This window comes from Peromyscus californicus, unplaced genomic scaffold, assembly GCF_007827085.1.
Source record: "Peromyscus californicus insignis strain IS unplaced genomic scaffold, ASM782708v3 Scaffold_4__1_contigs__length_199733344, whole genome shotgun sequence".
Classification (NCBI taxonomy): Eukaryota; Metazoa; Chordata; class Mammalia; order Rodentia; family Cricetidae; genus Peromyscus; species Peromyscus californicus.
Window position 1 is genome coordinate 152220478 of NW_026294562.1, and position 21446 is coordinate 152241923.

General features: G+C 42.3%; 1 protein-coding gene across 6 annotated transcripts in view; it reads right to left on the reverse strand.

Annotated features, from left to right (window-relative positions):
• Nucleotides 1-550: 550 nt before the first annotated feature.
• Nucleotides 551-21446, reverse strand: part of Prmt3 (protein arginine methyltransferase 3) — an 80073-nt gene continuing 59177 nt past the window's right edge. For all 6 annotated transcript variants that reach the window (XM_052762561.1, XM_052762562.1, XM_052762566.1 and 3 more), the window contains 3 exons: nucleotides 13189-13239; nucleotides 12910-12997; nucleotides 551-2813 (listed from right to left, as the gene is read on the reverse strand). In XM_052762561.1, the coding sequence (XP_052618521.1) occupies nucleotides 2704-2813; nucleotides 12910-12997; nucleotides 13189-13239 (249 nt within the window). In that variant the 3' untranslated portion in view covers nucleotides 551-2703. The remainder of the gene's footprint in view (nucleotides 2814-12909; nucleotides 12998-13188; nucleotides 13240-21446) is intronic.

Below are 21446 nucleotides of genomic sequence, written 5' to 3' on the forward strand. Positions count from 1 at the left end.
CAGATGAAATCTGTGGCTCTGTGAGCTACAGTTTCCGTCTTTACAAATGACCTCCTGGTCTCCATGATAGTGTGGGATGGCTCACATGCCTTGCTATTTCTCTGGCTAAAAGCTCTAAGCACTAGTTTACCACTACTTCCAGCAGAAAGAGGCGGTACGAAGCCCTGAAACCGATCTTACATACATAACTTCACACGAGATCCCGGTTCTTCCACCCTAAGGGGCAGGTACAAGTGGGGCACATCGGTTAATTCCAAGAAGGTGGTAAGAAAAGAAACATGCTGGGCAGTGGTGGCGCACGCCTTTAATCCCAGCACTCGGGAGGCAGAGGTAGGCGGATCTCTGAGTTCGAGGCCAGCCTGGTCTACAGAGCGAGATCCAGGACAGGCTCCAAAGCTACACAGAGAAACCCTGTCTCGAACCACCACCACCACCACCACCACCACCACCACCACCACCACCACCACCCTCGCAAAAAAAAAAAAAAAAAAAAAAAAGAAAAAGAAAAAGAAAGAGAAAAAGAAAAGAAACAGATTACTTAGGAGGTGAATGTAAGAGGTTCAAACTCCAATATCATCCTTGGCTACAAACCAAGTTGAAAGTCAGCTTGGGATACATGAGATTCAAACAAAAAACAAAACAAAAAACCAGACAACCTTCCCCTAAGGAACACTCCCCAATACACCCCAAAAGCCAAGGACATAACTGAGCACAAAGCTCCCAGAAACCAGCTATGTGGAAACTGTAGAAAAGTGGCTGCCCAACCCCAGACACCCAGTGGTTGCAGAGACAAGACTCCAGTTCCAAAACAAGCTTGTCTAAGGAAAACAGCGAACTCCCCTGTTCTGTCCCTAATCAAATCTCTTCCCTTCCCTGTTTTTGCCACAAAACCCCTGCCTGAAGTCATCCTCACTATGTAACCAGTCTGACCTCGAACTCACAGAGATCCACCTGCCTCTGCCTCCCAAGAGCTGGGATTAAAGGTGTGCACCACCATGCTTGGCAAGAGGGATGATTTTTTTTTATACTTTTTTTTTTAAATTTATTTATTTATTATGTATACACTGTTCCGTCTGCACATATCCCTGCAGGCCAGAAGAGGGCACCAGATCTCATTACAGATGGTTGTAAGCCACCATGTGGTTGCTGGGAATTGAACTCAGGACCTTTGGAAGAGCAAGCAGTGCTCTTAACCTCTGAGCCATCTCTCCAGCCCGGGGGATGATTTTTGAGAAATACTTTTTTAAATAGTAGAAAATATTTATTCACTGAAAGGAAAGAGAAAAAAAAAAAGGAAGAGAAGGCTGGGGCATTGCTCAGTGTTTCCCTATTATGGGTGAGGTCCGGGGTAAAATTCTAATACTGCAAAACAAAATACAACAAAAAAAAATCTGATGAGCAATCTCCTCTCCGCTGACAGTCCAGTTCTTTTCTTTTGTAATCTTCTTACCCTTCTTGAGCTGGGTAGGAGCCAGGTCATTCATTGTGGTCCTGGTGACAATACCGTCACCTCCACTTATTAAGGTCCTGACCTGAACACCTGAATTGTACTAACATAACCGGCATCTCGTGAAGGGGAGTTGGGCTAAGGACAGAGACTACGACTACACTGAGATCTGCAGCTTCATGGGAACCCACCTACTTCAGGACGAGCCTGAGTTCCTGCTGATATCTAGTTTAGACAAAGATCATGCTTGGCTGGCCTGCTGAAGTCACTATTTTCTTGAAATTGACTCCTTCCTTGACTTGTTAAATGCTTATGACCTCACAACAGGAATCAGTGTAAAGATGCTTCCAATTTTCCAATAGTTATACATTTTATTGAATATTTTTGTTCTTTCAACCCGAATAACATAATTTAATAATCTTACGAGACGTGTGACCTTGGCACACAAACCTGGTCTGAAAGGCAGCATTTTTGAGAGGCATACATCTACCTCAGCCTTAAGAGGCGTCTACGGCACCTAGGCTAAGTACTGAGGTCGGCCCCTCCAGCAGTGCTATCTATGGCTAGAGAATGCTGAGTACTGAGGTCAGCTCCTCCAGCAGTGCCATCTATGGCTAGAGAATGCTGAGTACTTAGGTCGGCCCCTCCAGCAGTGCCATCTATGGCTAGAGAATGCTGAGTACTGAGGTCGGCCCCTCCAGCAGTGCCATCTATGGCTAGAGAATGCTGAGGAGAGACAGCTGAGGGCTGCAGGTGGCCGGAGAGAACTGCCTCAACTTCTGCAAAGAGGATCTGCAGGATCTGCAGGAGCCGCTGCTCTCCAGGCCACTGGCCCCCTAGTCTTGAGATACCCTGATATTGCAGTCAAGAGTGTAACTAAAAACTGTTCCTCCAGAAAGGAAATCTACAACAAAACACTGCTCTGTGCTGCTCGTTATTAAAAACAAAATTTACAGTAAGAAACTTATATATATAAAAATCCAGGACTATTACTGTTCCAAAAGTAAGCCAATTTAAATGACTCTCAGTTTAGCAGAAGAGGGACTCCCTTCAACTAATCTTCCAAGCAAGCTTCTGCGGCTAGGATCCCCACAGCAGAGGCGGGAGGGCACCAGACTCCACTGAGCTCCCTACTCTATCTACGCTTACTACCCAGGAGCCCTAGGAGCCTGCCCCTCCCACTGACCATCCGACCCCACTTTAAAGATGTGAGTCATGTGTGCTTCAGGCTTTGGGGCAGCTGGAGACCATGACGGTCACTGGAGACCGTAAGTCTGAGTTGAGTTGTTCAAGGTCAGGGTCACAATGAGGGAACGAGGATCCTTCTTATTCTTGTGAACTGTGATCTTTCCTTTCAAGGCTTCACCTACAAAGAAAGGCAAAGCACAGAGTGAGAACAGGCTGTTGTGAACATAACATCCACAAGACATGGCTGCTGGCCTTCCGTGTCCTGCCACTGTAAATAGGAAGAACCAACAGAGGTCCAACAGTGAACACAAACCAGTTCCACCAAACGACACCTGTGACAGGGCAAAGCCAGGCTTTCCTAGAGACTCAAAGGAATGGCTGTGTGCCCTCTAGTACGAAACCTTCTCATTTAACTTTCCCCATCTCTTTGCAGAGTCACTCAAAGCAACAAAGCAAGGCTGACGGTGGTATCCTTAGCATTCCCTGCTTTAGTAAGACCACACCACAGCCCTAGGCATAGCTTCACACTGTGGATGGGCACAATATAGGGGGAAGAATGATGATAGGTGTGTGTGTGTGTGTGTGTGTGTGTGTGTGTGTGTGTGTGTGTGTTAACTGTCTGAATACTGAACATATGACATATGCCACATTTAAAAACGAAAGTCCGGCACTAATTTCTCCCATTCCAATATGGACTAAAATAGACAGCAGTTCTTGGGATATGATGGTTTCATTACTCACATACTCCACTTGTCTTTGCAATGAGGCAAGACTCACAGGTAGAGCAATGGAAGAAACAGTGTGGCCAGGGCACAATCCACTCAGCAAAATCTAAAAGTGACTTATATGTTGATGTGTAAATTATGTGTGCCTGAGCCAGGCGGTGGTGGTGGTGCACGCCTTTAATCCCAGCACTTGGGGAGGCAGAGGCAGGCGGATCTTTGTGAGTTCGAGGCCAGCCTGGTCTACAAAGCGAGTTCCAGGAAAGGCGCAAAGCTGCACAGAGAAACCCTGTCTTGAAAAACCAAAACCAAAACCAAAACAAAAAACAAAAAAAGTTCTGTGTGCCTGTGGCTCTGATAGCTAGAATATTCCTCTATGTTGTGATTATTATTTGAGACAGGATCTCACTCTATAGCCCAGGGCTGACTGGGATCTTACTATGCAGCCAAGGCTGGCCTTGCAGGTGTGAGCTAACACATCTAGTCTTTTCTCTGTCTCAGTAAGAAAATGAAATAAACTATCTCAAGTCGGCATGCTCACCAACAGCAGCATGACCACCATTCCTAGTTCCTAGTCAAATGGTCCAAGTGGGAAAAAGTTGTTGTTTGTATTCTGGTGCTAAGACTAACCCTGAGCTTTGCATGTGCTAAGTCAGTGCTTACCACTGAGCTGCCTACCCTGTCCCAAGCACCAGGATTTAATAAAAGAGGTCATTTGATTTTCAAGTCTGTGTCTTTCTGCTGTATAGCTATGCCTCCCATCTATCTGAAAACAGTTGTTACAGCCAAATAAATATGCTAACAAGGACATGAAACACCCTCAGTTTCACTACCCAGTCACATCTTCCTGTAATGGCATTAGTGTCTAAATTATGCAATTCTAATAAATTATAATATACTTATCTATTATGGCATTAACTTAAGAGAAGAAACAATGGCATTAATATTTTTACTAAATCTTAAGATAATTGCAACTTAAAATACATAATAATGTTGTTGATTTTTCTTACCAATCCCTTTAAAAATATATATTCAGTCACGCATATGCCTTTAATCCAGCACTTAGGAGGCAGAGGCAGGCAGATCTCTGTGAGTTTGAGGCCAGCCTGGTCTAAAAAGCAAATTCCAGATCAGCCAGGGCTACACAGAGAAACCCTGTCTTGAAAATCCATTATACATATATATTTCATAATGTACTTGTGTGTATGGAGACCAGAGGTCAACCTTGGTTGGGTGCCTTCCTCAATTGCTTCCCATTTAAAATTTTTTAATTTAATTTCTTATTAATTCTTAGGAGTTGCATACAGTATGTTTTGATCATACTCACCCTTATTCCACCAGCTCCTCCCAGATCCATTCTCCTTCCCTTCCCACCTAGCTTTGTGTCTTTTTTGTTGTTATTTTTAAGACTGCTCCTGGAACTCACTCTGTAGACCAGGCTGGCCTCAAACTCAATGATTCCCCTGACTCTGCCTCCCAAGTGCTGGGATTAAAGCCATGCTCCACAGTGCACAGCTTTAAAAAAAAAACAAAAAACAAAAAAAAAACCTCCACTAAGTCTAATATGTGCTGCTTTTATATTCTTAGTTGTCTGTGTGGCCTTATACGGACTTACCAGGGGCTACAAAGAAAACTGACTGCTTCTCTCCCAGAAACTATCAGTTGCCAATAGCTCCTTAGCTGGGTCTACTTTATGTTATTTTTGGTTTTCTGAGACAGGGTTTTATACTATGTATCCTTGAGTGACCTTGAAGTCATAGAGACCACCTTTTTCTGGTCCCTTTCCAAATGTTAGGATTAAAAGTATGTGCCATCACTCCTGGCCCAACTTTACTATTTCTTGGAGAGAGGAAGCCTCTCACTACACCTAGAGCTCACAACTGGGTTAGACTAACCAGTGAGCTTCAGGGATCAAGCTGTCTTGGCTTCTTCAGCACTGGGATTATGGCACATGTGGCTCTTTATATGGGTGCTGGAGATTTGAACTCTAGTCCCCATTCTTGAAGGGCAGGCACTTTACCAACTGAGTCATATCCTTTTGTAGTTTTAAACTTTTATTTTATACCGACAAACTTGGTCTGAATTTATCGTTTACTGACTGTGAAACTGGGAAGGAGATGCCACTTACTGAATTAAATGAACTTGTATTGGTATATAACAGAGAGATGGAACTTATGCCATGTATCAACATCAAGTATGATGTGTGGACCACATTCTCCCCACTGTCTGTGGACTCAGTGCATCCTCATCAGCACCCCAATGCAAGGGCTTAAGGCAGAAATTCAGATGCCTTTAAAGTTTATCTCAACGGAATCTGAAAGAGCCTAAATAGTTTGAAGAAGCAAGAGGACTCAACAGTTATAAAGATGGTGTCCTCCTGGCTTAAGGACAGACACATAGATCAAGAGAACAAAGTGTGCGCTCAGAAAGAGGCCCATATGCATATGGCCCATTAATTTTTGACAAAGGAGCCAAGGTAATTAAATGGGAAAAGGACAGTTCTGTCAAGAAATGAAGATGGAACAACTGAGAAGATGAATCACTAACTCTTAAAATGAACACGAAACAGATTATAGACCTAAATGTTGAGAGTAAGCCTGAACGTTCCAGAAGAAACACGACATCCTTGTTGGAATCAGCTGAAGTTTTAGAATCAGCACAAAAGGCACATGCTATCAATGACTGACCTAGTAAAACTCATAAAAATGTTCTATTCTTTGGAAAGACATGGCAGGAATTGGGATGAAGATATTCTCAATGCCCCTGTCTGATAAAGAACTTGTTTCCATTTATGCGAACAATTAATTCTCACAACTAAATGACAACAAATAACACACCTGAAAACTGGGCAAAAGGGCAGGATGTGGTAGCACATGACTACTGCCCAGAACTTAAGAGGCAAAGGCAGGAGTAGGAGGATAGCAAGTTCAAAGCCAGCCTGGTCAAGCCAGGCAAGGATACATAGACTGTCTCAAAAATCCCCACAAAAGACACACAGATTCCAACAACAGATGAAAAATGATGATGTCATTAGTAATCACACAAATGCAAATTACATATACAAACACAAGGCTGGGCAGTGACCCAGCCATAATCCCAGCACTCAGGAGGCTGAGGCAGGAGATACTGGACCACAGAGTGAGGCTGTCTCAGAGACACAAAGACAACAAAGAAAGTACAGATAAAATTATGCACCCAAGAGAATTGCTAAAATAACCGACTGTATTTGAAACAAACCGTGGCAAGAAGTCACAGCACTGGTAGGAACATTAAACATGAACTGCCTTAAATATGAAGCGGATATTGCTGCTGTTCCCATGTTTGAAGATAAAACAAAAGACCTCTCTTCCACAGCAATAATTTCAAAGATTAGGGTGCAATACACACTTACTGAAGTTAATTAAATGGTGTGAAGGGTTACAGTGGTAAACACATAATTCATACTGCTGAGCCCCCTTCAACTGTCCATACCTAACTAAAGTGCCAAGGCAGTGGCTGTCACTGCAGGCTAGATAAGAGTCATTAGTCAGTGTCAGGCAGATATAAATAACCAATGCTGCTAGGAGTGTGTACGGCAAGCTCTTGCTGTATATAGAGAAAAAGCTTGAGCAAGCTTGTGTAAACAACCTGAGCAAGCTCACTGTGTATAAACAACCGAAGCAAGCTCACTGTATGTGTGAATATCAAGCAAGTGCACTGTGTGTGTAAACAGCCTGATCACAATCATATTTTCAAATATAAACATGAAACAGATCAGAATTTTTTAATACAAAATTTTTGTGCAAGCTGTGTAAAAAAGCACGTATTATTTTCAGATGCAAAGAAACACCACACATTAATAGGAAGTCTTCTGCAACTAAACCCTCCATCCTGGAGACAGGCCCCCCATCAAGCTGGAGCACCCCCAAATTCTGAAGTGGGCCATTTCTTTACAATTATTTTTAGAACTAGTCTGCAAATAAAACAAACAAAAACCTAGTGAGTTTTGCTCCAATCCCAAAGGATTCTGGCTGAATTCTTATTTCAGACATGCTCTTAATTGGAGAAATTCTTTATTCACATCTTTTTTTTCCCCCTTGTTATTTTCCTTTTCTTTTTATTTCTTTTTTCTTTTAAAATTGGAGACAGAGTCTCACTGTACAGCCCTGACTGGCCTGGAACTCTCTATGTAGACCACGCTAGCTTTGAACTCAAGAGATCTACCTGCCTCTGTCTCCCTAGTGTAAACTATGGGGTCCAGCCATCTATCTGCCTGCTTTCTAGGTATTCAGTCTACTTCACAGGGAGTGAATCTAGTTTACCAAACAACACTGGCCATTGTTGAAGATAAAAGCACAGACACAGATATACGCACACATAAACCATCTAGGAAGAATAACTGCATGGCTATACTTACAACGTGTTACATGAGTGTATGGTAGTGCACACCTATAATGTCAGCATTCAAGAGGAGGCAAAAGGATCGGAAGTTCAGTTATCCTCAAGTACACAGTGAGTTCAAGGCCAGATTGGGCTACTTGAGACCCTGCTTCAAACAAACAGCTTGCATGTTACATCATGGATACCAAAATTCTTATGGTGTAAAATTTCCAAAATAGCAGACTCTTGGCTCGAACTCTACCTAAAAACCTGCCATGCATAAAACCACACACAGAAAATTCTTTTCAGCCATGCAAGATAAAATCCAAACAACCTGTTCAAGTCCAGCAACACAGTAAGGACCCCAAGCACAATGGAGCTGGCAAGATGGCCACATAGCAGCGAGTTAAGTGCCCTGGCATTGTGCCACCCTAAGTGTCAGAAGAACTGGACTTAAGTGAGTGATTATTCTCTTACTGTAGTCCCTCAACACAGCAATATTGATATGCCTAACACTAACAGATAAAATTGAAAGGCTAAGGACTCATGCCAATAGAACTCAGCACAGCCTAAGGGATGCAGCAGCAGATGTATGTACAAGTTGACCTGGAGAAGAGAGTAGGGAGCCAATGATTGAGGACAACCAGTAAGACTCTCCAAAGTGAGCAGAGCTGAAGTGAAACTCACACAGGAAAGTCACAGCTGCTGCTATGTAGAAGACTATCTTGACTAATCCGAGGAAGTTCTTAAGAAAACAGGACAATGAGCTAATAAGAAATGACCAATCTAGGAGTTGCAGAGATGCAGCTCAGTGGTAGAGTGCTTTCCAAGGCATCTGTGAAGCCCCGGGTTTGATTCCCAAGTACCACAAAACCCCCAACCAGAAAATGTAGCTGGAACATGAGTCAGTTAGTCTGGGGGCCCTGAAAGAGTGTAGCTGGGAAGGATGAAAGACAAAAATTCTTTATAAACAGCTTTGGGAAAGTCTGAATTTTATCTGGATGAAACTGTGCAACCAGGGAGTTTAAAATTTAGATGGCATATACAGTTCAGAGTCTTGCCAACATTCCCTTTCATAAGCCTGCCACTCCAAAAGTCTCAAAAGATGATCTATTGACCATGTGCTTTATAGTTAAAGCCTTTAAATTTACGTGTCTAGGTCTGGTGTTGGTTCAGCAGGTAAAGGAAGGCATTGCCACCAAGCCTGAGTGAGGACTTGAATTCAATCCCTGGGACCCACATTGTGGACAGAGGGAACCAACTCCCTAAACTATCCTCTGACTTCCACATGTGCACCTATATATACAAATAAATAAAATGTAATACAAGTTTTTGTTGACAAAAACAGATGGCATCTACAATCATTAAGTGTTTGTGTTCATCTTTGTGTATGGTGCAGAGAATGAACCAACCACACAGTGCACCTCTCCATTTATTAGGATTTAAGTTCTCTCAGTAATGTTCTGCAGTTCTAATGTACAGGTCTTAAACATTTTTTCTTTTAAAACTACTTATTTGTTTATTTAATGTGTGTATATGGACACACGTTCATCACTGTGTGTGTGTGTGTGTGTGTGTGTGTGTGTGTGTGTGTGTGTGCGTGCTTGAGTGCACATGCAGAGATCCACACCTGTGAGTTGATTCTCTCCTTCCACCATGTGGGTCTCAGGGATTGAACTGAGATTGTCAAGCTTGACAGCAAGCACTGGACCCACTGAGCCATCTTGTCAGCCCTCTGATGTGGATCTGAGTCTCTTCTCTTCATTCTCTCTATGTAATATTTCCTTCTGGTCTGCCTTATAAAGGTATTTTGTTAAATCCGTTGATCAGCAATTTATACTATTTGTTTTATGTGGGAGTTTATCTTACTGGACTTTCAATTTGTGGGTTCCAGTTATTATCAAATGTAGAAAATTTGACTATTATGTCATAACTATTTTTTGCCCTATGCCTCTTCTTCCTGCCTTTCTTAGGGGCTCCTGTTACTATACTGAGGACAGGGCATTTAGAATTTCCCTACACAGTGAGAAACTCAATGTTTGTTGTTAAATCTCCCCCCTCATTTTGACATCTACCAATCATCTATATCTATCAATCTATTATCTTTATCACTCAAGCATCTATCTCTCACTCTATTATCCATCTATTTATTTACCTGAGAGATGCTTTTTTCAAGGCAGGGTCTCACATAGCTCGGGCTGGCTTTGAACTGACTATGAAGCAGGGGATGACCCTAATCACTCACACCTCTACCTTAGGCATTTGCCAGTTCCCAGCTCATTTTCAGAGCACTTTCATGGACTATCAAGTTTAATGACCTGTCCTGCTACTAATCTCACTTAGTCTTCCACTAAGATACCTCTGTCCACCTAGAGAGTGACATTCGGGTGTAATGTCTTCTCACACACTCATTTCATGTAGAAAATAGACTTATTTCAATGTGCTTCTCTGCTAATCCTGTCATTGCTGGGTCTTTATGAGTTTCTATTTTCCTGCATTTGGTGTCTGACCAAATGCCGCTATCAAGGACTTCACGGGGAGTGGCAGGTTTCATCATTTCCTTTATGGTCACGGAGCTTCTTGCACTTTAGTTCCCTGAGGCTCATTTCAAAGCTTTGCTGGGTGCATGCCGGTAACAGGAATGACACATTCCCACCACAAAGGGATGGGCTTTCTTGAGTCCCTACTGAAGGAATACAGTTGGTAAAAGCAGCATTCAGGCAGCCTCTGAGAACCGCCGGAGTCCTGGTGGACGGCAGTGTTTGGGTTTGTCTGTATGCCCTTGTGCTCCTATCCGATGTGCTCTCTCATCAGCTTTCTATGCAGCATTAGAGTTCTTGTCTCATCTGCTTGTTCTCTCAGAGGTCTAACTCTGCCCTCCAACAAACTTCTAGTCTCTATTCATTAAAGGGTGTTAAGTTGGTGAGGCTAGAGGGCAGCCTTAGCATCACACACATGCTTCCTAACACTAGGAAAAGCCTGGAGGTGAAGCATGCACCAGTCATCTGAAGGGTAACTACAAGAGTAGGTAGAATTTCAGATTCTTACTAGTTATCAAGTATTTCTTTTAAATTAGGAAGGAGACCGGAGAAGCAAGCTTAAAGGCTATCTTCCATCTCCCTCAAGTCTAAAACACAAGAGGTGGGTGGGCCTGCTTTTAACATCCTAGAGTTAAGATGACAAGCTTACCATAAGAAAGACTTTCAAGTTTTCATGCAAGGCTAACAGGAGCTGCAAAAATGAAAGCAAGCTGCATCCAAAATCCTCATCTCTGTTAGTCTTAGGTCAGCTGGGCTATGCTTCAGAGACTATCAAGGTCTCATTCCCCCAGACAGCACTGAAACCTGAAGTGAGAGGGGCCAGGACATACAGCTTTCCTCCAATGGCCGCATCTGTACTTACACTCTATTTATGCAGCAACCATGAAATCAAAGCCATCTCAGCGGGTCAGGAAATAGGATACAGAGCTTAGCATAAGGGCAGCATGCAGTCCCTGCTCGGCTTCATCAAATCCTAACACTGGAACACAGATTCTTCAGTTTTAAAAGTAGCAGTAAGTATCTCTGACATTGAACCCCTTTGCAGCCTGCTAAGTCTGAACAACTGTCTGGAGCCATTCCCATCTATCACAACAGAACTCATGCTCCCGCTGCTGGACACTACCAAGTCTCGATGTCCCCTCCCCACACTTTCCCTGGGTGTGTTTTCAACAGTCTCTCGGCACATGGTCACAGAAATCTTCACAGTGCTTTGCAGAAATGAGAAAAGTGAAAATAAGCTGAATGATGGCAGAGAAAAGATGAGTAAGTAAATCTGGCAGCTACATGGAAGAAGAGGTAGAGCAGCCAGCATGCAGGGAGCTGAGACAGAAGGATTGCTCTGAGCTTGAGGCCAGCCTGGGCTCCAGAATGAGACCTTGCCTCAAAAATAGTAACAAAGCTCAGCACACCTTTAATCCCAGCACTCGGAGGCAGAGGCAGGCGGATCTCTGTGAGTTCAAGGCCAGCCTGGTCTCCAGTTAAGGCACCAAAACTATACTGAGAAACCCTGTCTTGAAAAACCAAAAAGAAAAAAGTAACAAATGTGGGTCAGATGAATAATGCTATGTGTGTAAATATCATTCACAAACAAAATGAGAGAAACCAAGGCAGTGAAAGACTCTTCCAATACCCCACTTACATGCAGTTTTATGAGTGTAACTATTTGCATACACATATGGAGAAAGTTGAAGCAAGCAGCTTCAGCGTAGACACTTCCTTCCTTCCTCTATACAAAGCTGCCCCAGTCCAGTAACCACTGAGTGAGTCTTAAACATTCTATTGCTGATAGTGGCTTAATCACTTAGGAAATAAAACATTTTCTTTTAGTCATATATGCATGCTATCACTTACTAGTTACTGCCTAAAGAAACACTTTCTGGAGGCTAGAGAGATGGCTCAGCAGTTAAGAGCATTTGCTGTTCTTGCAGAGGACCTGGGTCCCAGCACCATATGGTGGCTCACAACCACCTGTAACTCCAGTTCCAGGGGCTCCAAAGGCCTCTTCTTATCTCCACAGGCATATGCATGCAGTACACATATATACATGCAAACAAAGTATCACATACATAAAATAAATTTTAATTTTTTTCTGAATTATCTGCTAGTTTTGAGGTACATAATATTCTTTATTTTAGAAGGTAAAAATTAGACTTAAGGGTTGACCCTGTTACTTAATGGCTGAATGCTTGCCTAGCATGTGTGAAACTATAGGTTTAATCCCTAGCTCCTAAACACAGAGCAAAACAAAAAAACAAACACGCAACAAACCGGAGACTTAAAATTGGAAACTTTTCTTAAAATACAGATTTTTAAAACTTATTTATTTATTGAGTGTGTGTGTGTTGGTATACTATGTATGTGTGGGTATCTGCCGAGGCCGGAAGAGAACACTGGATCCCCTGGTGTTGGAGTTATAGGTGGTTGTGAGTCACCAGATATGGGTGCTAGAATATGAAGCTGGGTCCACTGGAAGAGCAGCAAATGCTATTCACAACCTAGCCATCTCTTCACTCTTTAAAATACATTTGGAATCAAATACTAAAATACTTTAAACACACGTAGGTGGGCAGCTCTAAGACCTCCCACCTCAGCATCTGTATGTTCTTCTAATGAGTGACCACCATTCCCCCAGAATGAAGGCAATGTTACTCACCTGCTTTAACTGGAAACGGTTTTTCCAACAGAAACACTGTCTGTTTCCAGTGTGTTTTGGTGCTCTGAGGGCCCGTAGAGAACACGACCTGCATTGGTAAAGTTCAGAAGTATCTGATGAAGTACACGATTTTTAATATCATGGTACATTAATCTACTACATCAAATACAAGCTGTGACTGCTTACAACAGCAAAATGCTTCTGATCAAACACCTTGGGGCACAAATCAAACAGAGTACTCCGCATAATTAATCCTTATGAATAACTCATGATACTTACCCTGTTGTGGCAATTCTTCTCAAAATATATATCAAAGTACCCAGCAACTGCCTGTGATTTTAAAAAAGAATATGATTGATTATTAAACTAATTACATGATGCAATCATTAACTATTCAGCCTTTTAAGACTTGACAAATTAGAAACCATCTCAAAGACTAGACACCTCACAAACTTATTTATTTGTCACTATCTTTCCAGGAAAAGATGTTGTAAGTAAAATGAAGACTATAATTAGCTTTTCCCCATAGAACAGTGTGATAATAAGGGTAACAAGGCTAATCAAACAATCAATAAATGGCTTCTCAGAGAAATAGTCAAGCAAGACTGCCTAACGTAAGAGGCTAGGAACAGAGGCCCAGCTAGGCTGCCTGAAGAGACTTCAGTTGAAAAGCTGGCAGACAGCAAGGGCAGCCACCCTGCACCCTCCAGCTCTCCTTAGACTTCAGACATCTGCAGCTGAGGGCAGGTTAGGAAAGGCCAGAATGCCAGAGCTCAGTCCAGACTGTGATCCACAAAAACATGGTCTATGAGATCATGGCTACAGTTTGGTTTGGGTTACAAGAAAAGCTCTGTTACACAACTCACTTAATTTCTTTTCATCTAGTTCACCCAACTTCAAAGCAAATTATAATAGCTTTGTGATGGGATTAGTAGATGTAATTTTTAAATGTAACTATTTATTATAAAAATATAATGAGCATAAATCACAGTACTCAAAATTGCTCTTACAAAAATATTATAAACATATATGTTTTTGACAAAATATATGTGGAAAACATATATATGAGGAAAAACATTAAAATTAACTCTAAAGGTTATTAGGACAATACAAGGAAGTCTCCAGAAAAAAATTAGCACATTCAGATAAATATATATTTTACATTTGAAAAAAGATTTATTTTTATTTTATGTGTATGTGTGCTTGTATGTAGGTATGGGCACCATATGGTAATGATTAACATGAGATAATTATTGATAAATATGATGAATAATCCAAAATTGAAAGTTTAAGTCTTTCTTACTGATGGCCAGACCAAGGTGGGCTTGAGCCTCTGAAAAGTATCTTGGTGCTCATGCTCATGCTCAGGGATACAGCATTTTACAGGCAAAAACCACGATACATCAGAATTCAACAAGGGTCAGAGTAACCTTGAAATGTTCATTCCTGGCGGAGGATAGTAGTTATTTTAGACATAACTTGCCAATTATTTTGGCTAATATACCTGGACCATCAAGGCCATAGCAATTTCAAATGTGTGGCCAAGGAAGGAGGAATGGTGGGGGGCAGGAGGTAGAGGGCTGAGAACTGTCTAAGCAAACACAAAATGGAGTCAGACCAGAATGGCCTTACTTAGTCATTTCAATGTGTATCTGACATCTGTGGCAACCAGAAGAGGGCAAAGGTCCCCCAAACTGGAGTTAAAGGGGTTGTGAGCTCTGGAATGTGGGTGTTGGGAACTGAACCTGGGTCCTGGGCAAGACCAGCATGAGTTATTGACCACCAAGGCATCTCTGTAGCCCAATTCTACCTTTGTTTGTTTAAAACTTAAATGTTACCATTCCCTTTTCTTTCATAATGGATTAGGTGGACTTAATCTGTTTTCAAAACTGGCATTAAATTAAGCTCACAAAGTGTTAAAAACAAGGCATTGATTATTGAAAATCTACCATCAGGCCAATTTGTGTGCTCTGCTGCTTTTGCAAAGAATGTGGAGTTTTATTGATCTTGGAGGGCTAATTCACATTGAGTCCGAAGCAAATCCAATACTTAACCTTGAAGTTCATTACATTTTAGACACCAAGAGGGAATGGAAATGCTGTTGATACTTCTGCCAAACAGAGGTTCTCAACACAGACTATCCTAGAGAGCCATGAGGCTATCGTGAGCTTCTATAATACATCCCTGTGTCTCAAATACCTACACAGCACCTTTACAGATGAGGGAGCTGCTTTCATAAGTATATTCTTGGGTGCTTGCCTTGTTCACCACTACACTACTGGTGCCTAGTCCACTGCATGCAATAAAGATTTGCTGGATGGTGCTGAGTAGACACAACTTGAGTACACCACTCACCACACTGATCACACTCTGCCCTATCAGGCTGCAGTCTGCTTAAGAGCAGGGCTGAGGCATGGCTCAAATTTCTAGACTTCTCACCCAGCATCATTTTATGTAGCTCTCAAACATTATTAAATACATTTTAAGTTCTCTGCCTTTTAAACACAGCTAGCCTTATGTAGTTAGGATAACTGACTAAATCATTGTACTTTGTACACTGATGATTCACCACAGAAATGAGTAGAAATAAATAAAACTGATAAGAATCTGTTTTATTACTATGTCTTTTGTTTCTGTTTCGTTGTTGTATGTTTTTAAGACTGGCTTATTTAGAAAAGAAGGAGAATGACTGGGTACAATCTTCCTCTGGGAAGAGAGCGAGGACCAGGGACTGAGTCAAGTACTAATGGCTAAAGATTTAATCAACCATGCCCACACAATAGAATTTTCATTAAAAACCCCTAAGAAGGAGATTCAGGGAACATTCAGACTGGTGGATGCATTTGTGTGCTAGAACAGTGGCTCACAGTGCCTTTGTGGCAAAGGCAACTCCAGTGCTGGGAACTTCCAGACCTGCTCTTGTGTCTATCATAAGACACTGGAAAAAGCAAACTGCTTAAAACCAAGGAGGGTAGGGATCTGCAGCCCAGCTTGACAGAAGTGTAGGTGATGTGGAAATCTACCACTGGTGAATGAAATGTGGGGCTATTCAGGCCGAGACCTTAACTCATGGAATCTGCACTAAATAAACCAATTAGTTTAGAAATGAAATCATAGGACATCTAGCAGGTGTCTGACAATGGGAAGGTTGGTGGAAAACTCAGACATTTGGTATTCAGTGTGTAGGCAGTGAAATGGTTTTCTGTAGGTGACTGCGGAATGGTGAAACAGTCAGAGCACACTATTAAGTGGCAGGCAAACCCGGTGTGTGCATGTGTGACCACAATGCACCTATGAAGACGCTCACCAAGGGAGGGCAGGTGACAACTGTGAATTATTTGTGTTTGCTGTATCTGTCTGCATTGATATTTCTAACAGAAACAACAGCTTAAGGGGAATAGGTAACTGTGACTACTACTACTTTTTATCTATAACATTACACAGACATACACTTCAACCAACCACCATCCCTATCTCAGCTCCCCCAAAGACTGGGCCAAAACTGTTTCACATGCAATAAGAACTGACTGACCTGGGAGGAGTCACCTCTTCCCTAATTAACAACACCATAATAACAACACTTTCCAATGAAGAGAGAGCAGAAAGAGGCAAGAGAAAGTGTAGACGATATGAAAGACATTTCTCAAATCTGAGATGCATTAAAACACACACACAGAAAGAGAGAAAGAGAGAGAGAGAGAGAGAGAGAGAGAGAGAGAGAGAGAGAACTACTTCTCTAATTCTGCTTTTTATAAAAAGTTGAGTGTCAATCAATCACCTGGCAGGACAGCCAGAATGATGACAGAATACCAGTATGAAGAGGGAGTTCAAAGTACAAAGATACCTTAGAGCTGTCTTCTAACCCCAAACAACTGCCTATGAATTTCAGCTAAAAAAAAAAAAATATCAAAGATGAAGCTGATCTGCCCACTCCCACCACAAACAGTGAAAGAAATATTGATGAACTGGAAGGAAGGAAGGAAGGGAGGGAGAGAGGGAGGGAGGGAGGGAAGGGAAGAAAGAAGGACAGACAGACAGAAAGGTTTCGATGTTTCTTGTGTTTTGGTGATCAGCATCTGGAACCCTCCTGACCTACGCCCCCCTCTGGACATGCATCTGCCTCTGCTTCCTCAGTCAGGCCTGTCGTCACAATGGCATTTGGAGGCCCAGACCCCAGAAAACCGAGGGGACTTAGGAAACGTTGAGCAGTATCTGCAGACAGCCTGCTCTTCAGTGTGCTTTCCCAGGACCAAAAATACAGAACACACTGGCTCTGGAAAGCCAAAGGGGCAGTTTCTGGACTCGTTTGAGACAGGGTCTCACTGTGTAACCCAGGTTGGCCCTAAACACATGCTCCTCCTGACTCAGTCCAAGTGCTGGGACTATATTTTGTTCTTAAATAGAGCAAGCTTTACCATGCCTCAGTCTTCTCCTTCTCCCTTCATGTGGCTAGTTAGTAATCTGTCCTTATCTGTGCTTGCTGGATTTATTTGAATTTCAGTTACTCAAGGACAACTGTATTCTAAAAACAGTAAGTCAATTCTAGAAAGTCACAAATTTAAAGTAATTTACTATAGTATGTTATAATTGTCCTCTTTTAATACTGTTACCCTTTCACTGTGCACTGTGCTTTGGATGTATGGTAACTTTACTGGAGACATTCATGCATGTGTTGGCCAGTACATGAGATACATTGGTGTGGGTACTGTCCATGACTTCAGGCACTCAGGGGGCTACGAGATAAGCGGTTCTTAGAAACAGGAAGAAGACTCAATCTCAAATGCAGTTGTGGAAGCCAGCTGAACTACGGCTGGAGCTCGTACTTCTACAGAGCCACTGGGTAGAGTGCTGTTTTCAATCAAACGTCAGCTGGTTTGAGAACAAAACTATTCCATCCAGAGACATAAGGTGCTACTGCTTTTCAATTACAGTCCCACCATCCTGTTGCCATCACTGTGGCAGGCTGTCTTAGGTCTTCCAAGCACTAACTTGTTACTTTCTTTTTTGTTTGTTTTTGTTTTTTGACACGGTGTTTCTCTGTGTAGCCTAGGCCTGCCTCTGCCTCCTGAGTGCTGGGATTAAAGACGAGCACCAGCACACCTGGCTCCAGGTGATAATTTCAATGACCTATATGCTCCCCCTGAAGTCACTCAAACACAAAAATCGACTACTACCACAGAGAACTGGAAATGGAGAGCAGGTGGCTCAGAAGGTAGGCACAGAGCACATTTCTGTTAGTTTCCCTTAGATACCTCGTCAGCAGCAGTAGGGACTGCTTGGGAGAAAGAGGTATCAAAAGTAGCTGGTTAATCTACAAAGTCAGAGTGATAATTAAATACTACCCCCCTCCACACACACAATACACTCAGCTTTATCAGTCACAGGCTTTAGCTTCAAGGCTCTGAGGCCAAGAGGGGGAATGGGCAGCCATCAACGCCATGGTAAAAAGTGAGATGGATAATGATGACAGAGGACAGTATGAAAGGAGAGATTGGTGGACAGTGATTTCTAGGACAGGTGACCACTCTTGACATTGCTGAGAATCTTTTAATTCTGACATTTGAGGCACATGAGGAAGTAGTCAGTATGTAGCTTTATTGTGGAGAACACTGTTCCAGAGGGAACTGCTCATGTCTCTTGTGGGTGTCACAGAAGAAAATAACACTAAGCAGTTATAAACAGAATCATTTTAAGTCTCTTTTAAGCCACATTTTTGCTTGTTTTACTTTGTATGCATAAAAGTGAGCAGTTCATTTTGCACCCATGCATTTGGAGAATAATGAGATAGATCAAACAAATGACTTTTTCATGTGTGTCAGTGCGATGGGTCTTTTTACAAAGGGGACACCCATGTGTGCATGGAAGAAGATGGCAGCCAATGAAATAAAATCCGTCTAGACTCTGGACTGTATGAGGAGGAAGGAAATTAAAAATCATCATGATCACTATCACCTGCAGGGGGTAATTCATCATTTCTGTTCCTCTTTGGTATCATGTTCCACCAGCGCGTGGTTACAGCAGATACAATTAGGCAGCTGGCCACAGCCGTGGAGGATAATGTGCTTTTGATGGAGTTTATTCAAGCATGGAGAAACAGAGCTTGTAATCCATGTGGCAGGATCTCTGCAGCAAAAGCACAATTCATCTGCTGTGGAGTATTTCTTTCAAAATCTCAACACTGACTTTAAACGCCAACAAACGGAAGGGTCTGAAGCAAGCAGGGGAAGGTTCAGGGCTTATATCATAATAGAGAAACGCACGAAAACACAACCACGACGTCGACACGGCTGCTGAGCAGACTGCAGTGCTGTGATGACCGGCACAGAGATCAGCCAATGTGAAAGCTACAGCTTCCTCCCAAGGCTAACTATGCCTTAAATTATAGACTCTGTCTTCTTCAATTAATTTCTGTTTTACCCCAAGAGTGAATTTGCGTTTCTGTTTGCTGTTGTGATCCCTCTAGGGGACAATGCATGCTAAGTGCCGTGCAACTCCCGAGGGGCAATGCCAGCCTGAGTGGTGTTTGGAAAAGGACTGAACAACATGGGAGACAACAAAACACACAAAATGCCTAAAAAGACCTGTTTCTGCAAAATCTCACCACAATGCTAACTTATCCCCAGATATCGGCTGGAAGGCCTTTTCAGGTTTAGATCACATCCTTTTATTATTTCACATTGTCTATTAACATGATTTTCGGAGCAAACTGAATCATCTTTTCAGAGTCTACAGTAGAGTTTGCTTTAAAAAAAAAAAAAAAAAAAAAAAGAATCACGTTATATTACCTAAAGTGGGCTCTGGTTCAGACTCCTGAGTAGCTATGTCTAAAGACATGTACAACTGTCCTCACCTAAAACAAGCATCTGCCATTTTGTACATTGTTACCTTAACACATCTATTGTACATTTCATCTGTCATGTATAAGTTATTATTTTATGTAGTTAGTATTTTTACCTTTAAAATGTTAATAGTATTACTCCTATTTGGCTCTTTGGAAACAGGGTCTCATACAGGCCAGGCTGGTCTCAAACTCACTCCACTGCTGATCCTCCCATCTCCCAAGTTCTGTGCTAAAAGGCTTAAGTCATTATTCTCTCAATGGATTATGTGCATGTAGAAAAATTGAGTGCACAATTCAGTGAGCTTTCAAACCAACTTTAGTTGTGAAATTCAAACTCAAATTAAGAAACAGAAAGCAGCTGGGTGTGGTAGTGCACACCTTTAATCCAAGCACTTGGGAGGCAGAGGGAATCTCTGCCATGTGAGTTCAAGGCCAGCCTGGTCTACAGAGGGAGTTCTACAACAGCCAAAGCTACACAGAGAAACTCTGTTTTATAAAAACCAAAACCAAAACCAAAAAAAAAAAAAGATTAGAGGCATACGAGATTAGAGGCATACGGCACTTTGTTTAATCCTTGAAACTTTACTGGAGCAGAGCTTAGGGTTGGTTTACTCTCTTTTAGTATTATACAGTGGTAGAATATTTGTATTTGGAGTGCCATTTAACCACCACCCCCCTTTTTTTTTAGGCTAGGCTTTGTAACCCAGGCTGACCTGAAAGTCAAAATCCTCCTGCCTCAGCTTCCCAAGTGCTGGGATATTCTTTCCGGGTTCTATCATTGCCATTGAGAAGTCTACTTGCTGGCTTTAGGCACAGACCCCATGTCCCACCAGGCCCCACTTGTTTGGCTGAAACCTCCAGCTCACTCCCGCATGATCCGGAAAGCCCCATTCCTCTGTCTCTGTCTCTCCAAACCCCACCCATTCAGAGAGTCTAAGGACAAAGGAAAGGTGCCAAAAAGCAACTGCAGCTTCCTCCTCTGAAGTTGCCAGCCGCCCAAGTCATGCCTAAAGTGCTCATCTTTTGACCATAGTTGGGCACAAACCCAAGCTTGTGGAGGACACATCACCATGCATCGCCCACAACCTATAAAGTCTCCCTGCTTTTGTTTGTGGGCACAGCTTCTCGGGCCTCATCTCTGAGACTGGAGAACCTGCCCAGGAGTTACTTTGCTCAAATAAACCTATTATTATACTTTTTCAATTCAGCTTGATCTGGCTTACTGTGTCGGCGGAGAAACCTATTACAAGGAGTCAGAAAACCTACTACCCCTAAACTGTTTTTAAAATTCTCTCCTTGGATTATGAATTTTTTTTTCAGAATGGGTCTAGGGTTTCTTCTTCCCTTTTAATTGAGACAGAATTCACATACCATAAAAGCTACCCATTTAAATAAGCATGAAGTCATGTTCTTCAATGCAGCCAGAGCTATGTAGCATCACAGCCCTAGTACATACTACACCAGTCCATGTCTACATTTGCCTGTTCTGAATCATCCACATGAAGGACTCACACAACACGCCATGCTGTACCCAGTCTCCGTCCCTAAGCACAATGCTGCAGGTTTTATCTGCACTTCATTTCTTCATTTTTCAATCTTCGTATCTTGAGACAGAGTCCCCTGTAGCTCAGAGTAGCCCTGAACTCTCTATGTAGTCAAGAATAGCCTTGATCTCCAGATCCGTGAAGATTATAGG